The 23,782-nt window shown below is 31.9% G+C and overlaps 8 protein-coding genes across 8 annotated transcripts; 2 read left to right on the forward strand and 6 right to left on the reverse strand.

Annotated features, from left to right (window-relative positions):
* Positions 1–140: 140 nt before the first annotated feature.
* Positions 141–1,946, reverse strand: FG379_003594 (uncharacterized protein; the record flags this gene model as incomplete). Its single annotated transcript, XM_067329223.1, has 1 exon — positions 141–1,946. The coding sequence occupies one exon, from the start codon at positions 1,944–1,946 to the stop codon at positions 141–143; it is 1,806 nt and encodes a 601-aa protein (XP_067185400.1).
* Positions 1,947–3,054: 1,108 nt separating this feature from the next.
* Positions 3,055–4,833, reverse strand: FG379_003595 (uncharacterized protein; the record flags this gene model as incomplete). Its single annotated transcript, XM_067329224.1, has 1 exon — positions 3,055–4,833. The coding sequence occupies one exon, from the start codon at positions 4,831–4,833 to the stop codon at positions 3,055–3,057; it is 1,779 nt and encodes a 592-aa protein (XP_067185401.1).
* A 350-nt stretch (positions 4,834–5,183) lies between these two features.
* Positions 5,184–7,553, reverse strand: FG379_003596 (uncharacterized protein; the record flags this gene model as incomplete). Its single annotated transcript, XM_067329225.1, has 1 exon — positions 5,184–7,553. The coding sequence occupies one exon, from the start codon at positions 7,551–7,553 to the stop codon at positions 5,184–5,186; it is 2,370 nt and encodes a 789-aa protein (XP_067185402.1).
* Positions 7,554–8,078: 525 nt separating this feature from the next.
* FG379_003598 (NADPH-dependent FMN FAD containing oxidoreductase) lies at positions 8,079–10,427 on the forward strand (the record flags this gene model as incomplete). The annotated part of the gene is made up of 1 exon (XM_067329227.1): positions 8,079–10,427. The coding sequence occupies one exon, from the start codon at positions 8,079–8,081 to the stop codon at positions 10,425–10,427; it is 2,349 nt and encodes a 782-aa protein (XP_067185404.1).
* Positions 10,428–10,434: 7 nt separating this feature from the next.
* Positions 10,435–12,594, reverse strand: FG379_003599 (bromodomain-containing protein; the record flags this gene model as incomplete). The annotated part of the gene is made up of 1 exon (XM_067329228.1): positions 10,435–12,594. The coding sequence occupies one exon, from the start codon at positions 12,592–12,594 to the stop codon at positions 10,435–10,437; it is 2,160 nt and encodes a 719-aa protein (XP_067185405.1).
* Positions 12,595–12,974: 380 nt separating this feature from the next.
* On the forward strand, positions 12,975–15,929 carry FG379_003600 (uncharacterized protein; the record flags this gene model as incomplete). Its single annotated transcript, XM_067329229.1, has 1 exon — positions 12,975–15,929. One exon carries the CDS (start codon positions 12,975–12,977, stop codon positions 15,927–15,929), a length of 2,955 nt encoding a protein of 984 aa, XP_067185406.1.
* Positions 15,930–16,297: 368 nt separating this feature from the next.
* On the reverse strand, positions 16,298–18,352 carry FG379_003601 (uncharacterized protein; the record flags this gene model as incomplete). The annotated part of the gene is made up of 1 exon (XM_067329230.1): positions 16,298–18,352. One exon carries the CDS (start codon positions 18,350–18,352, stop codon positions 16,298–16,300), a length of 2,055 nt encoding a protein of 684 aa, XP_067185407.1.
* Positions 18,353–18,661: 309 nt separating this feature from the next.
* FG379_003602 (uncharacterized protein) lies at positions 18,662–23,458 on the reverse strand (the record flags this gene model as incomplete). Its single annotated transcript, XM_067329231.1, has 1 exon — positions 18,662–23,458. One exon carries the CDS (start codon positions 23,456–23,458, stop codon positions 18,662–18,664), a length of 4,797 nt encoding a protein of 1,598 aa, XP_067185408.1.
* Between the last annotated feature and the right edge of the window lie 324 nt (positions 23,459–23,782).

The raw sequence follows: 23,782 nt of genomic DNA on the forward strand, positions 1-23,782 counted from the left end.
TTCAAGAATTTAATATTGTAAATGTATGTTTACCTTTCTTCACATCACCTGAAATAATTCACAACAAAATTACTACAACCTCCAATATATGTATTTACAATTTAACCTTTCACAATGTAGAATCATCTTTTATTATCATTTCAATCGTCAAAAAAAGATGAGTCAGAAATTGAGTATTGGTCTACACCTCCTATTTTAAAACCTGGAATATCTTTATCCACGCTTTCTGCTGTAGAACCAATCAAACCAGGAGCCGTTACAGTCGCTCCTGTTGTTACTGCTTGCACAACTGGGATGAAAACAGGTTCTGTAGTTGGTTGATTAGATACATGTAATTGAACAGGCTTACTTCCACTTGAACTATTAGCAGACCCTCTAAGTAATTGATCCTTACTCATTTTATTCAATTTATAAGTCATATATTTTCGTTTTTGTTTTTTCTTTTTTTTATTTCTAGACTCCATTCCCAATCCTGCTAATACACCTATACCTGCTAAACCTATTCCACCCAATACTGCTCCTGCTATTACTCCTGGGTTTATTGTTGTCGTTGATGTAGCTGTTACTGTTGTCTCTGTCGGTATTGTAGGTGTTGTAGGTGATGCTGTTGTTGTTGCTGTACCACCAGATTCACCACCAGATCCACCTCCAGATTCACCACCAGACCCACCACCAGATTCACCACCAGACACACCACCAGACACACCACCAGATCCACCTCCTGATCCATTACTTGATCCACCACCAGACACACCACCAGATCCACCTCCCGATCCATTATTTGATCCACCTCCCGGCTTTGAGGTTGTAGGGTTTGTTGTCTGTGTCACTGTAACAGTTGTTGTCTGTGTTACTGGAACAGTTGTTGTCTGTGTTACTGGAACAGTTGTTGTCTGTGTTTCAGTAGAAGTTGTTGTCGGTGTTACTGGAACAGTTGTTGTCTGTGTTACTGGAACAGTTGTTGTCTGTGTTTCAGTAGAAGTTGTCGGTGTTACTGGAACACTTGTCGTCTGTGTTTCAGTAGAAGTTGTTGTCGGTGTTACTGGAACAGTTGTTGTCTGTGTCACTGTAACAGTTGTCGTCTGTGTTTCAGTAGAAGTTGTTGTCGGTGTTACTGGAACAGTCGTTGTCTGTGTTACTGGAACAGTTGTTGTCTGTGTTTCAGTAGAAGTTGTTGCCGGTGTTACTGGAACAGTTGTTGTCTGTGTTTCAGTAGAAGTTGTTGCCGGTGTTACTGGAACAGTTGTTGTCTGTGTTTCAGTAGAAGTTGTCGGTATTACTGGAACACTTGTCGTCTGTGTTTCAGTAGAAGTTGTTGTATGTGTCACTGTAACACTTGTTGTCTGTGTCTCAGTAGGACTTGTTGCTGTTGTTGTCTCTGAAGTTGAAATATCTGGTGTTGAAGTGTCTGGTGTTACTTGCGAATCAGTAGAACTTGGTCCTGGTGCTGCCGTACTTGTTGCTGGTGGTGGTGCAACTGGTCCACCCCCATGAACATATGTGGACACTCCATTATCTTCATTGTTTTTCGAGGAATCACCATCAATATCTTTATCTTCAAATCCATATTCATTCAAATCATTGGACGTTTGATCTAGAAGAGTTGAATCACTAATTAAGTCCTCAATAATAGTTGTGTCACCTATTCCTTCATTTATTTGAGTGATTTCGTTTGCATTATAATCTAAATTGGAACCCAGATCAACGCTTGTTTTTTCAAGTGATCCATCTACATTCAAAGTTATGTCAACATTCCCTGTATCAACATCTAACTCAATTAAAAGATCATTACCATCATCCAACATAATATCATTATTAATAGTAATTTCATTACTTAGTTCATTCAAGTTGTGTAAATCAAAATTTTCACCACATTTGATAACATTATCAAATGATGATAAAGATAATAATACTAGTAATAATTTTGATATAGTTCCAACTATCATCTTTATTGCTAATATTACTATTAACTATTCTTTATATCTCTATATATATGCACAATGATATTTTATTCAGCATACAATGGACCTTTATTTTGAATATATATATGTATTTATTTATTAGTTATTTGACCACTATTCCTTTGTTCCTATAAATATATTGTTTGATTATATCGTTCTTGTGTATTTAACGTCCTATTAAGTTTTGAGTATTCCTTCTCCTAAGTCAATTAAAAATAACTTTAATATATTTATAAAAAATACAAAACGGTTTATTATTATTTACTCCCAAATATTAACCAAATAATAAACTAATATGTTTTGTTTCCATATTAAAACAATTCAAAAGAAATGATATCCATATCGTTCTCGTTAAAATATCCTTCCCACTTCTTTATCATAAAATAACTGTATCAATCTTTTAAGTAATAATTAATACTACGTTTAACTATATATCCATAAAGTAACCACACTTATATGAAAGATTTAGATCCTTGATACTTTTTTTTTATACACTTCGAGTCATAAAATCCTATTAAGATATTATATTTAATAAATATCCACTTCTAAACATTAACAGGATACCATTGTATCCTCTTTCAACATTCTCATAACTAGTTGTGTACTAAAATCAACAATGCTACCTCTAGCTTATTATATTCATAATGAAACCAATTACATTACCATTAATAGATACCATAATAATATTGTTGCATTTGGATTTATAGCAAAATTTTCGGTATTTATATTGTGGGAAAAATTTAGTATCGTCTTTTCAAGTTAATATAAACATATTTAATAGAAAAGATAAATCTTATAATCAAATATTTCAACTAATTAATTTTCTTTTTTTTTCTAAAAGTATGCAATGCATTTCTATTAAATAAACCAATTTATTTATTTGTTTTTACACTCCCCGCCCAAATATTGCATTTTAAGTTTCTATCGATTTCACCAAAAATAATATAAATAACGGCAATTATTACTACACTAATTTCTATTTTGCATGTAGATATTAGCAATGAAGATAACTATTATTAATATTATTATTACTGTTTTTTATGTTGCTTATACAATGAAAAATAATAAATTAAATTGATAATTTCTAAATTAATTAAGGTATAACGTCTACGTTTTCTAATATATCACTTAATGTCACATTTGAAATGTACTTATTGTAGTAATCATCAGACAACAGTATATTGTTATTATCGTTTAAGTTATCATCAAATACTTCAACCAATAATTCATATTCACTATTCTTATTGTTTACTATTGATTGATTCTTACGGCTTTTCCTCTCCTCACATTCTTTTAGTATTTCATCCATTCTCGCTTCACAACTTGCTTTTAACATTTTGCCAAATGTTAAACCAATAGCTCCACCAACTGCGGCACCTACACTTATACCAACAGGACCTAATAATAAACCTGCAGCACTTCCGCATACCAAACCTGCAGTAGAACCTTGAAATGGCCACCAACTTGATTTCAATTTGCATCCTTCTGCTACACAGCACAAACCTTGTGCAGTATTTAACTGTGTTAATTCAGTTTGTCCTTCTAAACAATCAATATCACCTGTACTTTCAATAATTAAACGATTTACTTCTTTTTGGACTTCTTTTACTTTTAATATCGATTTTTTTAATTTTGAAATATTATTATTAAATTCAACAAGTGATTCATAATCTATATTTTCAATAATTATTGATGTTCTACGTGAACTATTTCTCAAACACATATTTATTTCCTTATCAAGATAAATGTCATTATTTTTACCTTTATTATCACTTAATTCTATTTCATCTACTGTTGTACACAATATTTCCGGTAAAAGCAGGTCCTCAAAACTTGTCATTTTACTGCTTCCAGATGATTCGTTTAAACATTCATTATTCTTTTTCTTAACATCAAACAAAAACTCCCTGCTCATATTTTTTTTGTTAATCTTGGTTTTGTTATCACGATATAAGCTTTTATCATCAATGTTAATTTGTTCATTATTGTTCCAACATATGCCTTCGTTGTCTCTATCATAGCTAATATTACTATAGTCTACTTTAAGGTGGTAGCTATTATTATTTTCATGTTTATTGTTACTTAAATCTTCACACTCAGCTCTATTTAAGTTCACGAATTGATTATTTATACTGCCACTTATTTTGCCTTCATCTACATCAATTTGATCCAATTCGTCTGAATATTCTTTTGAGAACCGCAAATTCATCATAAATGCCTTATAGAATAAACTATTTGCAATTTTACATAACATTTTAAAATCACTTATTGATTTTCCATACTTAACGCAACTTATTGTGCATTTGTGTTCTTCATTGAATTTATTGCCGTTACTAACTAACAACTCATTTCTTTTTTTAATTGAATCAAATTCCTGTATGTCATTCTCTATTAAACTTCCTCTTGGAAAGTTTTCATTCCAGTATGTGAACCAATTACAACATATTGAACTTTCATTTATTATATTACATCTATTTTCCAGAATATTATACTTTTCTTCAATTATATATGTTATTCTTAATCCAACAGAAATACAAACACTTATTAAATCAACAATTTTATTTCTTTTATCATACCTCTCCTTAGAAAAAAACTCATATCCATCTAGGTTATTTCTTAATTTAGTTAGCAGTAATGATAAATCTATCAAAAGCTCCTCTATAAGCTCTTCATCTCCAGGACTTTCTATTTTAATATTTAAAAGGCCAGAATTTTGGTTTTTGTGAATTATTGGTGATTTTTTATATTTATTTTCTAGCATTAAACCATTATTTATATTTGAACCGTCTATACTGTTGAATAACTCATTATTGACTAAATTACTGTTGTAATTTATTTTTTTTTTATTATTTGTACTGTTGTTATTGTTCATTTAAAGTTATAATATCTATTTCATATTTGTATACTAAAAATTCTCTTTTTTTGTACTAGTATTGTTTTATTCAGTAAAAATAACATAATAAATTCACTTTAACATAAATACACAAAAAAGTGGTCATCAAATGTTATAATGCATTTTAAATTATTTTTTTCTATCATGTACATATTTTTAAATGTATAAACACTTGTATATGTGCATATTTGTATATCTAAATTTATGTGGAAGAGGACAAAATAATTTAAAAAAAATATTACGTGTAAAAATAATATATTTTGCGTTGCATGTATGCATACAAATGCAATTACACAAAATATTTATATAAAATGTAGCAAAAGAAAAAATCAAAAAAATCTGATATAGTATAAAATATCCCTAATTTTTTCAGGATATTCATCATGTGAGTTTATTAGACCAGTAACATCATAATTTTCAATACCATCAAAGTTGACAGGTGAGATCCCAGCAACATGCAAACCCCACTGCATATATCTATAGAAAAAAGCAAGAACCCAGTCAGATCTTGTAAAAACATTAATAAAACGATTCGAAACAACTCCTCTTGCTTTATTCCACTTTTTTTTATTTAATGATGTTGGCATTCCCAGTAACACAACATCTTGTACTTTGTTAAATTGTTTTCGGTTATGTAAAATTTGCAAAGCTAAAAAAATGAGGCGAGCACCCATACTGTAACCAATAAGCTTAACAGGACGATTTCCTGTTGTATCGTTGTCACATAATGCATCAGCGAGCAGAACTGCTGCTTGTTCTGTTTTTTGTCTCGTAACTGCCCAAGTATTGTCTAGTGTAGCAGCATATTGCATTAATGTTATTGGCCATGATAAAGCAGCAGTTAATGTCCCTACAATTGTTTGAAGCAATATTGCTTTTCCTGCGAATATAGCAAGATCCTGAGACATAGTAAGAACAATTGAGGTGCCTAGCTGTGATAATATTTCAGGTTCAAATTCAATTACGTAATTTTCCATCCAATCTACTCCATTAAATGCGATTTTCCATGGTTTAAATATATCATCTTTGTCTCTAATCCAACCGCTAACTCCAATTAGTATAGGCAACAATCCATTTTTATCAATGTTGTTTTTAATTTGATGAAAGGCAAAAGTTTTTAAGGGTGATTCCCTTCTGCTCATTTTCCATCCTGATAAGCCAGCCCCACTTACACCTGCTACTGCAGATAAGGTAGCTGCACTAGTTCCTGCAGTAACGGTTGTTCCAAAAATACTTGAAAAAGTGACACCTAGTGTTCCTAATCCTGCTACTATTCCAGGTGCAGCTATTGTTGTTGCTGCTGCAAGTACCACTCCTCCCAATAACGTGGCACCTGCAACTTTGAGATATCTAATTGATTTGTTCCAGCCTCTGTCCAATGAATTAGTATTTCCCTTAAGTTTACTTTTTCTGATATCATTATAAGTAAGTGTCTGAAGGCAATTGAATACCAACAAGGAAGATTTGTAACCATCAATACCCTTATTATCAACTAAAATGTGAAATATATCAATTAGGATAGTTATGGTGCGGGAATTTAGAATTCCATCTATTGCATGAAGTCTGAATAGCGTTAAAACCAATATTAGTGCTGCATAAGGTGGTTCCTCTGATGAATAGTAATAATAATAATTTGCTTTTGTATCTTGGCCCCATGTGTTTCTTCTTGTTTTACCTATATTATTAAATAAATTTTCGTTATTTAAATTATTCATGGACATTGAAAGAAAGTGTCTATAATCTTCAGTTCCTCTATTTCTCGCATGACTTATATTGTCTGCACTCATATTTCTGACAAATAGAAATGACTCATAATTTGAAACAGGATCTATATTTCTGTTTTTGTCGTCATTAAAATAATGATTGTAGCATTCTTCATACAACTTGTCAAGTTTTGGTTGAAGTTCAAATGAACAGTAATCGTTTAATGCCTCTTTTAAAAGAGTCGTGTTAGCAAAATTTTCAAAACAAGAATCTTTAAAATTTGATAGGTATATGCTCACCAGTCGATCAATAAAGTCATCTGGTATAGACAAATATTCGCCCATTCGTTTCAAATAAAACTCACCCCAATTGATTATATCTACATTTTTGTCAATTCCATACCATAGTTTAATTCTGTTTTCAATGGCAATTTCAAATGAATTGTACAGTATTTCCCTTATGTGTAAAGGCGTTTTTCTCCAAAGTTCATGTATTCTAATTGGTGGAATTATACTCAATTTTCTCACACACTCAAGTCCATACGTTCTAGAATTAAAAAAATTGCTCTTTTCTTCATTTATAATTTTCACAAATTTATCTATCAAATCCTCATTCAAATGTTCAGTAAAGGGGCTATTGTAAACCAAATTATTTGAGTCATAAATATCAAAGTTAATATAGCCGTTATCTTTGTTTGAGTTAACACTACATTCGCTTCTAGGAAATGATTCAAGTGAAGAATTTGTGTCATTGCTTCGATTACTTTGAGTTATTTTTGTTTTTAAAAATGAATTTCCTAAAGAATTAGAATTGGAGTTATGATTCTCTAGAAAATTGTCCGCTCTTTTGTTTGTTACTCCATTATTTTCCCCACAAAAAGAATTTGCTTGTTTTGCACTTTCTAATCCAAATACCTTTTTTCCGTCCTCATTTTTATCTTTGTTCCTTAAATCCACCAACTCAAAGTCCAATTCATGATTACAAAAATAGCTCATTGATGTGATAAGCAACTACTAATCTAACTGAGGTTTTTTCTAAGTCTGTTAATAGTCTTTAACCCACTTCCTTTCACTATTTCTCTCTTCTTTTTTAATGAAAATGTTTGATGAAATGCATTTAAATAACAGATTATTGTTTGAAATAAGCATGCTATTGTAGGCGCCGGCGGCAAACACAATTATATTTTTTGACAGTCAATGGCATTTAGGGCAATTTTGGGGATTGGTAAACAAGTGTAAAATAGCTTTTAGATTTTAAACACGGACTACATTATGTTTTTTAGACTGATAGTGTTTATTTTACACTGATATACCACTTTTTTCTTGTTATTCGTATATTTGGCCATCCAAATCTTTAGTTATTAACGTCCAGCTCTTGGTTAGCTACAGTTACGTTCGTTTTTGGTTATTCACATCAATTACACCACTTTTTTAATTCCTACTTTTCTTTAAATTTGTTTATTTTCTTTTTTCTTCTTCCCAGCATCTGAAAAAGGATGAAGCAGATGAGTTATTTGTAAAATGAATACAAGTAGTATAAATGGCATTGGTGTTGGAACAAAATGCCCAAAAAGAGTGTGGTTAGTGTATGCATCACAGACTGGAAAGTCTGAAAGACTATGTTATGAGATAAGGAACGAGTTGTGGAGCATAGGCGTTGTTGGATACCCAACTTCCATAGAGGCATTTGAGGATGTGTTTTTTGGTTATTTTGAATCCAAAAACGAGAAACCGAATGTTGAGTTTCCACTAACAATATTTGTTGTATCAACAACAGGACAGGGAGATGTTCCAGATAACATGATATCGTTTTGGAATCGTTTTTTGTTAAGCAATGTGAATACCAAATTAATTAAAACATTTAATTTTACTATATTTGGAATGGGAGATAGATGTTTTGGTAACTCAAGATTTAACTTAACTGCAAGGAAACTTAGACATTCATTATTGAGCTTTGGTGCAGTAGAGCAGGTTCCATGGGGTCTTGGTGATGAGTCACATGACTTTGGAATTTTGGGCGAGTTTGATCCTTGGATAAGTAACTTGAAAGCAACTCTTAAAGAAAATGGTTCATACTTTATTGATGAATTAATTATGGCGTTTAAAGAGAAACTACCACCATACAGATACATATGCAATATCTTGGAGGACGAGTTATTAGATGGAAAAGAGGAATTGAGAGATGTTATAATAGATCAAAAAAAACATATTGATTATTTACAAATGAACAAAATAAATGGCATTAAAACTAGAATATCAAGAATTATATGCAATAATGAAGCTGAAAAAGAATTCAAGAGCAAATGTATAAAACTCATTAAAATGAGAGTCCTTAATGACAGTCTGGATTCTGGGCACAGATCGGGAACCTATGTGTCTATATGGCCCACAAATTCAGTAGAAAATGTTGTTAAATTTTCAAAATTGATGAACAATGACATTAACTTGAATACTGTGTTATCTATTAGTGAAAACCCAAAATATTACATGTGCATATGCAATAATGAATGTGGAAACTGCAGATACAAGGATGCTTATGGTCGCGATGATATCAATGCTTCTGCCGATATTAAATATACAAGATGTTTTGTTTACAATGAACTTTGCAATATTTACAGCCCTCCACTAAATATTAGAATGACAATTTTCACTCTTTTGTATCGTTATTTGGATATAATGAACATTCCTGATAGAAGATTTTTGAGTCTGTGTTTTAAGAACACAAACGAAGAGTTACATAAGAAAAAACTTTTTGAGATGATTCAGACTAGTTCTGACTCCAAAAAAGAGTATTTTGATTATGTTGTGGATGAACACAGAAACTATATGGAGGTGTTGTGGGACTTCAATTCTGTCAAGTTGTCCATAGATGACACAATAAACACAATACCTATTATACTTCCTAGACAATATTCAGTATGTAACTCGCCGAATTGGTATAATGAAGGCATTTGGAAACTAATTTATTTCAAGTATAACTTTAACAACAAAGGAAACACAAGAATAGTACCGGAATTGTTATCAAATAATATTTCCTTGTTTTTAAAAAACAGAGACAAAGATTACAAGATATTTAATAAAATAAGAAACAGGGCGATACAAAGTTTTCTAGAAAATAATGTGATTAATCTGACAAATATCAAACATAATTCTAATATTATTGACTTGTGTGTAGATGTGATTGAGTGGAATACAGCGCTAAATAGAAAAATAAGGGGATTCTGCTCAGACTTTCTAAGCAATGTGAAACCACATGAAGGGCAAGATTTACTCATTTCTTTTAGTAGCAGAATGAACGCCCAAACAATAAATGATATAACAAATCCTAATATACCCATACTTTTGCTATCGTGTGGATTAGGAATAACGGGAATTATATCTATTATTCAAGAAAGAGTAATGAATAATTTATTGATTGAAAACAATAAAATGAATTGCTTGATTTGTCTTGGAATGAGGTACAGCAATGTTTCTTATCCGTTTTTAGACCAGTTGTATGATTTCAGTACAAACAAGGAACTCAAAGGCAATATTAAGATAAATATATCATACTCAAGGACTAATCCGAGTGTAAATGAGTCCATTTTTAGCAACGAAAACAAATGTGTAAATATCAATAGTATTAATTCTGGATGTTATATTCAAACACTGTTGTTAAACGACCACGAAAACCACGAATTTGTAGTTGACTGTCTGCTCAATGGATATATTGTGGTATGTGGTAATGCACTTACTATGCCTATAGAAATAAGAGAGACGCTCTCTAAGATATTAGTTTTGAGAGGAAATTTTGAGAAAACAGAAGATTCAATGTTGTATATAAGAAAATTAATAAGATATGGGAGATATATTGAGGAGACATGGAAATAAGTGATTTTCAACTTGTTATTCTCCCAAAATCAATGTTGATTCTTAAATCAGCATTATCACTACAGCCAGATTTATCATTGTAATCAAAGTTTCCAATGGCGTCATTAATTGCAAACTTTACGTCCACAATAATTAAATCGTTGAACAAATATTGACTAGTTATAGGGAATATTATTTTATTTACCTTTTTAATCGTTTTTATTTTTAATTCTATACATTTACTACCCAAATTAGGGCTATTAGAGAATGCAACGAAGTTAATATTTTTAACAACGTTCTCTTCGTCATTATGTGTTTCAAAACTGTTTATTTGTATATCAGCATTATATTCTGTGTTCTTGGTTATGTATCTATGTAAATTGTAGAACAATTTCTCTCCCGAGCTTGTTTCAGAGTGGTCATGTTCACCAAAAAGTGAAAGCACTTTAGTTACTTGGTCTATGTGATATATCTTTACTGGAATAACGTATTCCACTGTTTCACCTTCTATAAGATTTTCAAGTGAACTGATCGTATTTTCGCACTGTTTATTTTTATTAATACATCTTACTGGTTTAAATCCATAATCATCAACATTCTCCCCGTCACTCTCAGGACTGAAGCAATGTACATTAGACTTGCCATTTTCGAATGCACCAAAAAAAGGTTTATCATCGGCCTTAGGTATATACAAGATTATTCTCTTTCTGTTTCTCCAATTAATATTTTTATTTCCACCATGGGCAAGGCTTCTGCTAGTGTTTTCAACAGTAGCATTTCCTTTCCGAAATAGTTGTGGCTTGTTGATTTTACTTGAATTCCTAGTGACTACACCTGCTTTTTTAGTAGTATCAACGTCTAAACCATCCTGTTTTCTATTTTGCAGAAACTTCCTCCATAGAATTGAATAGTTATTCCACAGAAGAGTAATCTTATTTAGAGACAAATTAGAATCACTTGTTTTGGAATGATCATTCTTCCTAAACTTAAAAGTTGTATTGTCACTTTCAATATTTGAAATGCTTTTTAACTCCATCTCAGCTTTATTGTTAGCACAATAAACTCTTTCTATATTCTTATGTTCTTCCTTCTCTTTTTTCTCGTCTATTATTGTATTAGAATAAAGTTTAAACACATTTGACCTGTTCCAAATACTGTTGAACTTATTTAGTGTCTGCTTCGCAGCATCATATATCCACTTACAGTCGCCTGTATTGGGGTTAAACAACATACAATTTGAAAATATCAATTTAATTAGTCGCTCAAATTCTTGTGGAGTGTCTATACCTGTACTGTTAACTCGTCTTTTTTTGTTATTATTACTCCTCAAGAACAGTCTTTTCTCCACTGTAGAATAATCGCAAGGTTCCGATATAATTTCCTCGTATTTGGTTTTAGTCTCTGTTGTGAGATCGTCACTCTCCAATACAGGGTTCTCAAACAAGAACGAATTGTCCTCCTTTCTAATTAAATTTAGTATTCTCAAACACTCGTTCTTCCAATCATCTCCTTTTGAATCTTTTTCGCATGATATGTTAGAATTAGATCCCCTACCGTTATTATTTCCATCCTCCTTTCTTTTTTTGGTAGGTATTGAAGTTGTGTTTGTATCCACTTTCTCAGAATCATTATTTTTTATTCTTTTGTTGCTAGCAGGCCTTTCTAACCTTATATTGACCGAGTCCAAAGTTCGAATATTAATTTGAGAAGTAACTACCTTTTGGTCTGATTTTGTTTTTATCTTAATCCCCACACATCCGGTAGTAATTTGCTTTGAACCACTGCCTTTGCTTAAATCATTACCTCCACTTGTGTCCACCTTTTTTACTTTGTCTACAAAATCGAGTTTGTTCCACTCAAGAATGAACTTCTTTTCAGAGTCATCACACAAATTAATTATGTGAGAACATAATGGAGATGTATTGTATTCCCTACAATTTGAAAAAATAAGCATTATGTCATTATAAAATTCCACTATGTCATTGTACTTATTATCCATAAGTTTTTTTGAGACCGTAGACAGGTCCATCGGACTCTTTATTACTTGATAGTAGTCCAAACAACCATCCTTGATAGGATCTATTGGATTTATAAATATTTCAAAATTGTGGTCTTTCCTTAAAGTTTCGAGCAAAATTGACAACTTCCTCCTAATACTGGAAGTTATCGCTCTAGAGTTGTTCTTCATCAAAGAAACACGCTATGTTGTTTCTCGTTATATTATTATAAATCTATTTCCAGCAATAAGTATTATTACCAATCTTTTTTTTGTTTATTATTATCTGGGCTCTTCTATTGATTACCCTTATACTCTATTTGGCGGGTTCTGCCTAATATTTGTTACAGTGGAGAAAATTATTAACACTAGCTTTGTTTTATTATTAGGGTGATTATTTTGAGAAGTCACATAAAGGAGCATAGGTTTATTTCGCAGAGTCTAAAATAACAAACTTCTAAAGAGCTATTTGTCTTTAGAATAAAAGCTTGAGCAAAAACTTAACGTCCTTGCATTGTTTTTAAGTATATTTATTGTTAAGAGTATATTATACCATCAGCGTTAATTAAATAATGGCTTGGAAGTGTGAGGTGTGTTTGGTTACTAATGATTTTGATACAAAAATTTGTATCTGTTGTGAATATCCGAGAGGGGAAAGCGAAAATAGAAAGCAAAATAACGCCGTTGTTTTTAATGCCAATTTAAATTTGTCCGACTCTTGTCCTGTTTTCACTTTTGGTGCCCCCACACAAAACCAAAATTCTGAAGTAGGTGTTACTGACTCCTCTATTGCCAGCGAAAATGGAGGTTTTTCGGACAAACAGACAAATCCATCATTTTTAACAAACAACTTTACAGGTGGTTTTGTTCCAAAAATTGACAATTCTGAGCCTACACCCACCACTCCTATTAGTACTCCACTATTAAAAGAAACTCATAGTAAGGAAGTGGAGTGCGATAAATACCATCAGAATTTTAACAGTGAATTTTTAGAGTATAAAAAACTTGTTTGCGAGAAACCAAATGTATGCGATGATGAAACTGACACCGAGATTAGGTATCCACTTGGTTCTGTCTGGGTTTGGGGGTCTGGAGAGTGCGATCAACTTGGAATTAAAGAATCACTTCTAGATGACGATTTATCTCTTAAGGCTCCAATGAAAATATCAGATTTGTCTGACAAGTATAATGTTGTTGACATATGTTCCGGAGCCCTACACAATATTATTCTAACTGACGATGGAGAGGTCATCTCTTGGGGATGCAATGATGACGGTGCTTTGGGGAGAATTTCACTTAAACTAGAGAAGAAACTTGAGAGAAGAAGATATACTGGTGATAATGAAGAGGAGGAGCTGGAGGAGGAGGACGATGAAGATGATTTGCTTGAAGATAAATACCCGAATAAGGTAAAGTTTACAGATGAGGAAAGTGTTGACAACGTTAAAGTGAAATCAATAGTGAGCGGTGACTGTTACAGTTGTTGTTTGACTAATAATGGAGAGGTGTATCTTTGGGGTTCCTACAAGGACAGTGGTGGTTATATAGGGTTTCCCAATTACGATACAATGTGCGGTAGCATAGTCGGGTACAAACAATATAAACCTGTTAAAATTCCAATATTTGGAGTTAATGATAACGCTCAAAATAAAAGAAGGAAAGTAACAAAGAAAGAGAAATTAAATGTAAATAGCAACTTAAATTTTTTGGAGAGAGCAATAAAAATAGTTGGTGGTGAGAACCATACAATTGTTATTACTGAAAATAATCGCATATTTGCATGGGGTAGTACAGAATTTGGTCAATACGGTATAGAACCTGTAGTTGACAATAAAAACTATGCTTCCGAGATGAATAAAACAAAGTATTTATATCCTAATGAACTCACAAATAAAACGCTTGGATTTGATGACTACCTCGTGATCCAGGACGTATTCTGTGGCAGGGCCTCCACATTTTTTGTTGTTATGAATAAAAGGATAAACAAAATACAAATATATTCTTGTGGTAGAAATGGAAGAAATGAGTTAGGCGTATGTAGTTATAACAGTGAGAATACTGTTAGTAGTAGTGATTGCAGTGAAAACGATCCAATAGTTTCAGTACCCAAAAAGGTTAGAATAGATGATTTTGACACAATATGTAGTAAATGCGAAAGCAATAGGCCAATAAAAAGCATAGGTGGTGGTCAATACTATTCTGCTTTGTTAACTTGTTGTGGAGATGTTTATATATGGGGTATGAAGGAGTGTTGTGGTTTGGAAATGTGTAGAACCAAGAATGGAAAAATGAATAATGTTAATAGTAACGATAGAGACATAAAAACGCCAACTAGGATTGATCACTTAAAGGAGGTTAACTACTTGGGATTCGGAGCAGATAATTGTTTTGCTATAGATAAGAATGGCTTAATATTCACTTGGGGTTTAAATCTAACAGGCCAAATAGGCATTAAAAAGTTTGAGAATACGGAAGCTGTTTTAAATCCACACATAATTAATCCAAGTTCATTTTCTGACGGTTTAATGAATTCCAAAGATAAAGAGTATTACTATGCCTTAAAAGTAACAGGTGGATCCCAACATTCAATTGCACTAATTTGGAATGGCTTGTACTGTGATAAACAAGACAATAAAAAACTTCTTAGCAGTGAAAGAACCGAATTTAGGAGAATGAATGCCAAATCGTTTGAAGATAGTAACTTTAAAGTTCAAGATGAATTAAAGGAAAAACAAAGTAATCTAAAAAAGGCAAATACAGGTACTAATCCAAGACAAAAAACTAAATTATCTCGGTCATCCTCCAAAAAGGTCAGTAATGATGGAGAAACCGTTTTGAAGGATAGCTCTAAAAAAAGGACAAAAGGTGAATCAAGCAAGAAAGAAAATACTATCAAATCCTCAAAACCAAATAACAGGACTAAAGCCAAAACTCCAGAAACAAAAGCAAAGAAGGATAAAAAGAAAGAAGCAGGTGTAAAGACAACAACGGTAAAGAAGATTGTAACAAAGAAGGCGAAAACAGAGTCAAAGAACATTACGAGTTCAAATACAAAAAATGTGACAAAGAAGGGAGCAAACTCGAATTCAGAGACAAAAATAGGCAAAAAAACAAGAACTAATGCCATTTCAAGTAACAATACTAAAGGCGAAAATTCTAGTCTTGTTCTTGATCCAAGTTCCAAGTCAAAAACAAAAACAAATTCAAAGACAAATATAAGCACTAAAAATAACACTACCAAAAGTAGCAGTTCTAACTCTAATTCAAATTCAAAAACAAATTTAAGCAGAGATATGAACACAAAAAAAGACACAAAAGCAAAAACAAATTCAAAGACAAATATAAGCACTAAAAATAACACTACCAAAAGTAGCAGTTCTAACTCTAATTCAAATTCAAAAACAAATTTAAGCAGAGATATGAACACAAAAAAAGACGCAAAAGCAAAAACAAATTCAAAGACTACTACAAACACTACTAAAAATAGTACTGGCCCCCGTTCCAAAACTAAATCAATAACAAAATAATATAACAAAATATTGTAGATATTTTTTTTAAAAGTAATGCTAATCAAATAAAATATATTTATTTACAACCGTTTTGCTTTTAGATATATAATTTTTATATGAACATATCTCACTTTCGTTTGTTTAGCAAAATAATACCTTGTTTTATTTACTTTCCTTATTTCATATTGAGTTTTATATTATAAATTCGCTCAATTTGAAGTAAATAATAAATCCATAGCGTTTAAGATATCATCTATAACTATGATAGGAATAAACAAATCGGCATATTGGATACTATTAAACTAAATAAACACAGATAATAATGCATACTAATACAAATATTTATTGCAATGTAATGAAAATTAAATCAACAAAAGATAATTATTCTATGAATTAACACTAATATTACTGTTTACAGGAAGTACGACAAAACCATAAAATGTTGTTCTACACAAGGGGCATTTATCCTGTCTTAGTGACCTTAGACACGATTCACATAATATGCAATGCTTGCAAGGTAATAATACTGAGTTTTTTGGGTTCGACATACATATTAAGCAGTCAAATTCATCATCTTCTAGTCCAAAAGTATCTGAAGGCTCAATTAAGCAGTTATTAAAATTTAAATAATATTGTTCAACTATTATTGGTTTATATAATATATAAGGAATATTATAATGGTCCTGTATTAATTCAAAATGAATTAATACTACATTTGATAACGTTAATGATTCTCTAAAATTGTTATTGCTCATTATTCTGTTGTGTAAGTCAACATCATATTCATTTATATTAGTTTTAATTAGTACTAACAATGGAATCCTATCACCGTTGTTAATATTATTATGGTCAAAATATAAACCGTTATTTATTGTTTCTTGATTATCCTCATAGTTGCAGTATGGTGATAACAAATTACAAGAATTAATGTAATCCATTGTTAGTTTAATTCTCTCACTGTGAATTTGGGATAATCCTTTATCATATTTAGTCACCTTCCCCTTAAAAATCGAATCTAGCCGATAAACACCATTGTCACCATTTGCATTGAGATAAATATTATCTTTATAATGATTAACATTCGTAATGTTTTCATTTCTATATTTTACATCCACATTAGTAAATCTGCTGTTGTTAACGCCAATTTGACTAGACATTTCCAGTAAAGATTCTGTAGTTGTATCATTTACATTATTTAACCTATAAAAAAGCCTATTCAATATTCTTTTTATCGCTCTACTTAAAACTACCGTGTTCTCACCAAGTAACGAACCATTCCATCTTGAATTTGAATTGCCTGAGCTACTGTTAAAGAATAACTGATTGTTATTTATATTGTTCCTTATTCTATCCATTACATTTCTTTTTATATCAAAGTTTATATTTTTTAAAAAATTAGCATATCTTTCACCTATGTTATTGTTGTTTGTGCGTTGATAATACCCAAAACTATTTGAATTATTATTACTTTGTATACTTGTATATAGCAACGGGTTTACCTGAGCAAGATTTATTAAGGAATTGCTTGGTGAAAAATCAATGTTATTGTACTTATTTTCTGAGGAATTGCCATTTTTTTCAAGTCCAGTCCTATTTGTTTCATATCTGCCGTTTTCTATTAAACTGTCATTTAAGTAACCAATATTTTCGCTATTTTTATGTCTATACTCATTTTTACAATCACAGATATGTTTATGATTATTCTCCGAGTCGAAATCACCCTCAAATAAACTTGAGTTGCTGGTATTGAATTCACTGTTCCCACAATAGTCATTCAACCTGCAATCACATTCATATTTGCATCCACATTCACTTCCCTCACTTGTATGATTGCCACTTCTCTTTATTTGATTATAAAGGGATATGCTCGAACCAACCGCTTTTCTCCTTGTTTTCAAATTGCTAGATGGTAAAACAGCGTCATTTTCGTTCATTTCCGCACTACCACTCAGTAATTTTTTAACATCACTGTATTTTACGCCCCAAAACATCTCAACACTGAACGGTAATTCACTGTCTACATTAAAAGATACGTCCAGGCTATAACTTTGTTCAGGATTAGAAGAGGAAGAAGAATTTTGTATTAATTTTGTCTTTATTGTTGCTTCATCTATCGCACATAAAACCGATATTTTTCTTATTTGAATTGGTGACATCGAACACTTTTCTTTTATTATTTGAGATAAGTGAACTCTCATTAGTCTCTTTAATTCATTTGAAAACGGTCCCAGAGAAGGTAAATAAACTATCTTTTTTTCCTCTTCCATAATTCTAATAATCTCATATAATTCGAGTATTTGAGAAACTCTGTATGTGACCCATCCAAAAAACACTATAAGGAACACCCCAATACACGAATTGTGGAATCCAGATCCTCCCGACAAATCAAAACATATTGATGGAACCAAGTCCGTACACTTTAAATTGATATTGCTATTCATTATTTTATGGGGTCTCTACTAACTCAACACTCAATAAAATGAACTATACTTATCTGTGTGTATAAAACTTAATTTGGTATATTATCGTCACATTCAAATGCTTATCTCTGCGTAAGGTACACTCGCTACCACAGAAATTGCACAAATGCACCTGCAAATCCGCATTTTTGGCGGGCACAACAGGAACTGCACTTGCATCGGGAAATGTGTGGGGAGAGGTGTAGAAATGTGGGAAATAGTGAATGAATAAAAAAGTAGAAACTCAAGTAAAACAATTAGAAAACATTAAACAACGTCAAACCCATTGCCCTAAAGTTTTTTTATGGTCAAGCTGCCTTGGTGAAGATACCAGAATTCCTTAATTCCATTTAGGTTACGTATATCATGAGCGACAATAAATGTAATTGAATGAGAAAAATACTTGAAAATAATACTTGGAATAAGTGATGATGGCTTCTTATTATGAATGTTATGGAATGACTGAATACATTGACTTTGTTCTTGGTTTCCATAAATAACAGGTGGTTCATCAATAAGTAAAATATTAATTTCACTTCTTTTTAAAAAGAAGTGAGTAAACAAAAGCATTCTCTGTACCTGCATAGGGAGTGACAGTTCACCAATTGTCTTTTCTAAACAGATATTCAAAAGTTTATTCATGTCTGAGTTCATTAGTGGCGTGTTATCATCTGGAATTTGACCATCTTTTTTATATTTTAAATCAAGTAATTTTTCAATTAAAAAAGTTGCCACACCACAAATGTTCAAGGATGATATAATATTATCGTTTGAATACCTATTTAAAGGATCAATTGAACGCTTTATTGTAGTTTTATCATTAAAATAAACCTCGATAGGTAACATGGCAATGTATTTAACTTTGTTTGATTCTCTCAGGAACATTGACAATACCTGATCATCAATGTTATTTTTACACTGTTTGCAATTCAAGATGTGATGATTTTTAACAGTGTCACTATATTCGCTATTTGAAAACCTGTGTTCAACATTTCCAAGGTGATCAAGTGATTTTGCTATTAAATGAAGCAAAGAAGTTTTGCCAGACCCAGATCTACCAACTATTCCAATTATATCACCCTTATTGGCAACAGCCGAAATGTTTCTGAGGCAGCACATTCTTTTTATCACTGTTCCACTTACTTCAGAACGATCTAGTTGAGAGTTTGAATTCTCAGAAGTTATAGCATAATGAAATCCGTAAACTGAATCCAACACTATGTTGTTTTTAAGATAGCAATAATGTGTTTCACATGTTATTGTTGGGACTGACAAGACACTGGTTGGGATACATCTATTATTGACGTTTCTATGGTTATTGGTGTGGTCAATGTTGATATTATTGTTTGATTCTTTTACAAAATAATCACTTTTAATGAGTTGAATATATTTTCTAAGTCTCTCAACAGAAACTAACTCTCTTTCAAGACGCATCCAATATCTAACGACTTCATCAATTCTGGGAAGCGAACTGTATGTTGTTGCAGTTATTAGTGCAATCAATATTTTCGAATTTCTGCCCGAAAAATATGAGGAAATCATATTTAAAAATGTTGCTGGTATAAGAATCCCAACTTGAAGACGCAGTTTTAACCAAGTTTCTAATGAAGATTGAATAAGTATTGGTCTCATTACCTCTTGCAACTGCTCATATCCATTTTGTATATAAAAGTCATCCAATTTTTGTGGTTGAAGAGACTCCTTTCCGTCGCAAATATTCCTTACAATATTAACAAGAGGCGAAACTTCAGAAATATAAGCATTATGTAATAGACGACATGATGTAATAAAATACCTCAATACAAGCCTATAAAGCATGTAAATAAAGAATAAAAATAATGCCAAATACAAAAAAGGATACTCTGAAGCCAATAAAGAGAGATAAACAGCACCCATTAATCTGTTTACAGCAGTTGTGAATTGTCCAACTCTTTTGGTAGTGCAATAGTCAACAGTTAGCTGGTCTAGACTTAGTCTATTTAACACAAAAGATACTGGTAGAGATCTTATACACGATGATAACTTTGAACTAATATATCCAAGCAAAAATGTATTGTGCAAGTTGTTTGCAGCTCTTAGTCCAATACTTACTTCTAAATAACCATTAGTAATGACTATTGCTATTGCAAAGAGTACACACACAAAGTATGTAAAGTACCAAAAATCAGTTCCAAACAAAAGCATACTTGAGTTATAAGTGTTACTTACAGCTGAATCTGAAGCCAATTTACTCAGCAAAAACTTTTCACCGAAAACCAAAAGTAGTTGTGGCAATACTAAGAATGCTAAGTATATTATTATTCCTTTGGAAGACTCCTTCACTTTGGAGAATCCACTCCAGTTGTTTGGGTATCTATACTTGTTTGCAGCCTTCAGTATGTAGTAAAAACAGGTTGAGTAGTTGTCTTCAATGCAAATATTTCTGTTCTTTGGAAGTAGTTCAACATTCTCACCCAATTTTTCTTCAATCGATATAGCCAAGTCTTGATTTTCCTCTTTAATATTTGAAATACAACATCCACATTTGCCCATGTTATTGCCACTTGAATTCATGTTGGAACCAAAGTTGGTGGGTCTTGTTTCAAAACAATGTTTGTTTTTCTTCATATATTTGATTCTGTTATATCTTGTTGCGCAATTACCATTTTCGTTACTGCTCGTGCTGTTAAAACCTTCACCACAGCTGTTATTGCATATATATATATCATCGTTCTTATAGTGATTGCCATCTGTACCTACACTAAATGCTTCTTCATCTGTTGACATTTCCCATAAATCACGAGAAAGATCACTTTCAAAACAGTAATCATTTATAATTGAATTAACACTTGCGGATGTATTGCTTCCTCTAGAATGTTTGTGGCTTTGAATGTTATTGTTATGATTGTTTGTTAAATCTTTCATTGATTTCGAGTCATCACCAGAGTTGCTTCCATGTGGAATTATATAAATTGAGGATTCCTGTACGTTTTTTGGCAAAAATGTAAGCATGTGTGTGTTCATAATTACTATGGAGAATGTATTCATGAGTACTCCATCTACATTATTAAATAGCTTTGAGAATATGTTGTAACAGATAGGTGGGTCAAGATTTGAGAATATTGAATCTAAAAGCACTATTGGTGGTGGTTCATTGTCACAGTTAGACTGGTTGTTTGGTCCAATCCCATATATGGCCCTTGAGAGTGCCAAACGTATTTTTTGTCCTCTACTGAACTGCATTTGAGAGAATATAGTTGACTTGGCGGACTCGTGATCATTTATACCCCAAGACGAAAAATCTTTTCCAAGATCACAAACGTCTATAACTCTGTTCCAATGGTTCAAATCAAAATCTCTTCCGTTCAAAATTATATCAAACAAACTCATTCCGTCAGTTATCCACGCTTCAGCAGGAACGTAGCAAACTGGATTAAAAATATCACTAAATACATTTATTTTTCTATTGTAATTTTCATCCAAATCTACTGGGGAAAACAAAAAAGAAGATTTTTCATTTTTGTTTCTTAAATTGTTAAATAAACTAATTGTTACCCCATTCTCACCGTTTACTCCAAATATCACTGTTCTAAGTAAATCTGTCAGGTGTTGACTGTAAGATATGTCATTAGAAGACATTATCACTGGAGTTCCATAACTCAAAGTTATATTTCTTGGTAATATACGCTTTCCATAAGCCTCGTTTACATCTATGGATATTAAATCATCTTTGTGAATAACAACGCTGTTTTTTGTTATGTTTTCTCTATGGAGGTACGAATAGTGGTTGAGATTATGTTCATTATAGTTAGAAGAGAATCTCTTTCTCTTGGTTTTGGTTATGTGAACTAATTTAGCGAGCCTGCTCAAAGCATTTGTCCCCTCAGAAACGTAATATATAAGATAGCAAACCTCCTGTAGTGGAGAGTAAAAGGAAGGGACGAGCCAAGCGGAGTTCACAATCATTTCAATACTATTTAAAACATCAAAATGGTTATACCAAACGTAAACGGTTATTATTCCGTAACATACAAAACCCATTGATCTTGATATTATTTCCTCAAGAGTAAAAAAGTATTTTCTAAAAGAACCATAATACATTTCGTCTCGTCTTGTTCCAGTTAGAAGGTCATGATAAGAGGAAATTATATGATCTTGTGTAAGTATGAGAGATCTTGAGTTTTCAATGATATTTGTACTTTCCGCTATCCTTTTCTCTCTTTGGGCAATAAACGGTCTTTTAAACAATGTACTAACGAACAAAGAGGTAACTGCAAGTGTAAACAATACAGATAATATTATTAAAAGAAACTTTAATGCCTTTTCGTCAAAAGTAATTGCTGCAACTGCGAAACTAGTGAACAGTTTTAATGGGAATATGAAAATCCTTACTGAGTAGGAAATTGCACTCTCTGAAAAATCAGAGTCAACAGAAATCACATTCTGGTATCTAGAAATATTTGATTTTGGAATGTTAGATGCATCTACATCATTTTTACTATCATTCCCATTATTCCCCTCAGTTTCAATCCTCAAGTCTGACTCAGAAAGTCTCAAAAGCGAAACGCCATTTATTGCTCCCATTACTCGTGCTCTAACTCTTTGTATATAATATTTAATGTGTGTCTCGGAAATGAGCAATATTGCTTCTAGAATAAACATTAATAATCCAGGAAGTATTGCTTTGAGTGATTTTTTATCTGAACTCTCACCTATCAACAACTTAAAATAAAGTATTCCTCTATACTTTACAAAAGCTTCAAAAGACAACATGAAAAGAGCTAACAATACGAAACTAGTGTACTCTACCCTAAATGTTTTAAGTATTGATCTGTACATATCCACTGCAGAAAATTCTTTATCGCCTATTTCCTTCTCCTTTTCATGTATCACATTCGATAACCTTATTGAATCGTCCTTTATAGAATACTCCTTGTAACCAAACGGAATATCTCTTGACTTGAAAGTCTTCAAGTTATTAATGCCTTTGTATCCATGTCTATTTTTAGAATCACAGTCTGGAGATACCTTTTCATGCAAATAGGTTACCGTTTTGCTTATTTTTAGCAACAAAATTCTGTCTAACGTCCTGTGAATAGAAGAAAGCATCGTTGTTTATTTCCCCTAATATACTCTATTTTCACAACCAATTTGAACGTGTTTATCTTAACACAAAAAATGCTATAAAGAGTGTCTGACTTTTCGAATCTTTTGCTCTCTAAAAAATCATTCACTAAGCCTCTTCCAAACTTAAATTTACTACTATCCTCCACCACCAAATTCTGTCCACTCTCCAAATATGCTTCCAACTATCCGTTTCAGGCATTTAATACAACTCAAAAAGAAGTTGCAATGTTCGATACCCAAGAAAAAAATACGATCTAAATTATTGCATTCCCGCTACTCCTAAGTATCTGTCCGCCCGCAGCTCAT

Source organism: Cryptosporidium bovis (assembly GCF_009768925.1).
Source record: "Cryptosporidium bovis isolate 45015 chromosome Unknown contig_8, whole genome shotgun sequence".
NCBI lineage: Eukaryota > Apicomplexa > Conoidasida > Eucoccidiorida > Cryptosporidiidae > Cryptosporidium > Cryptosporidium bovis.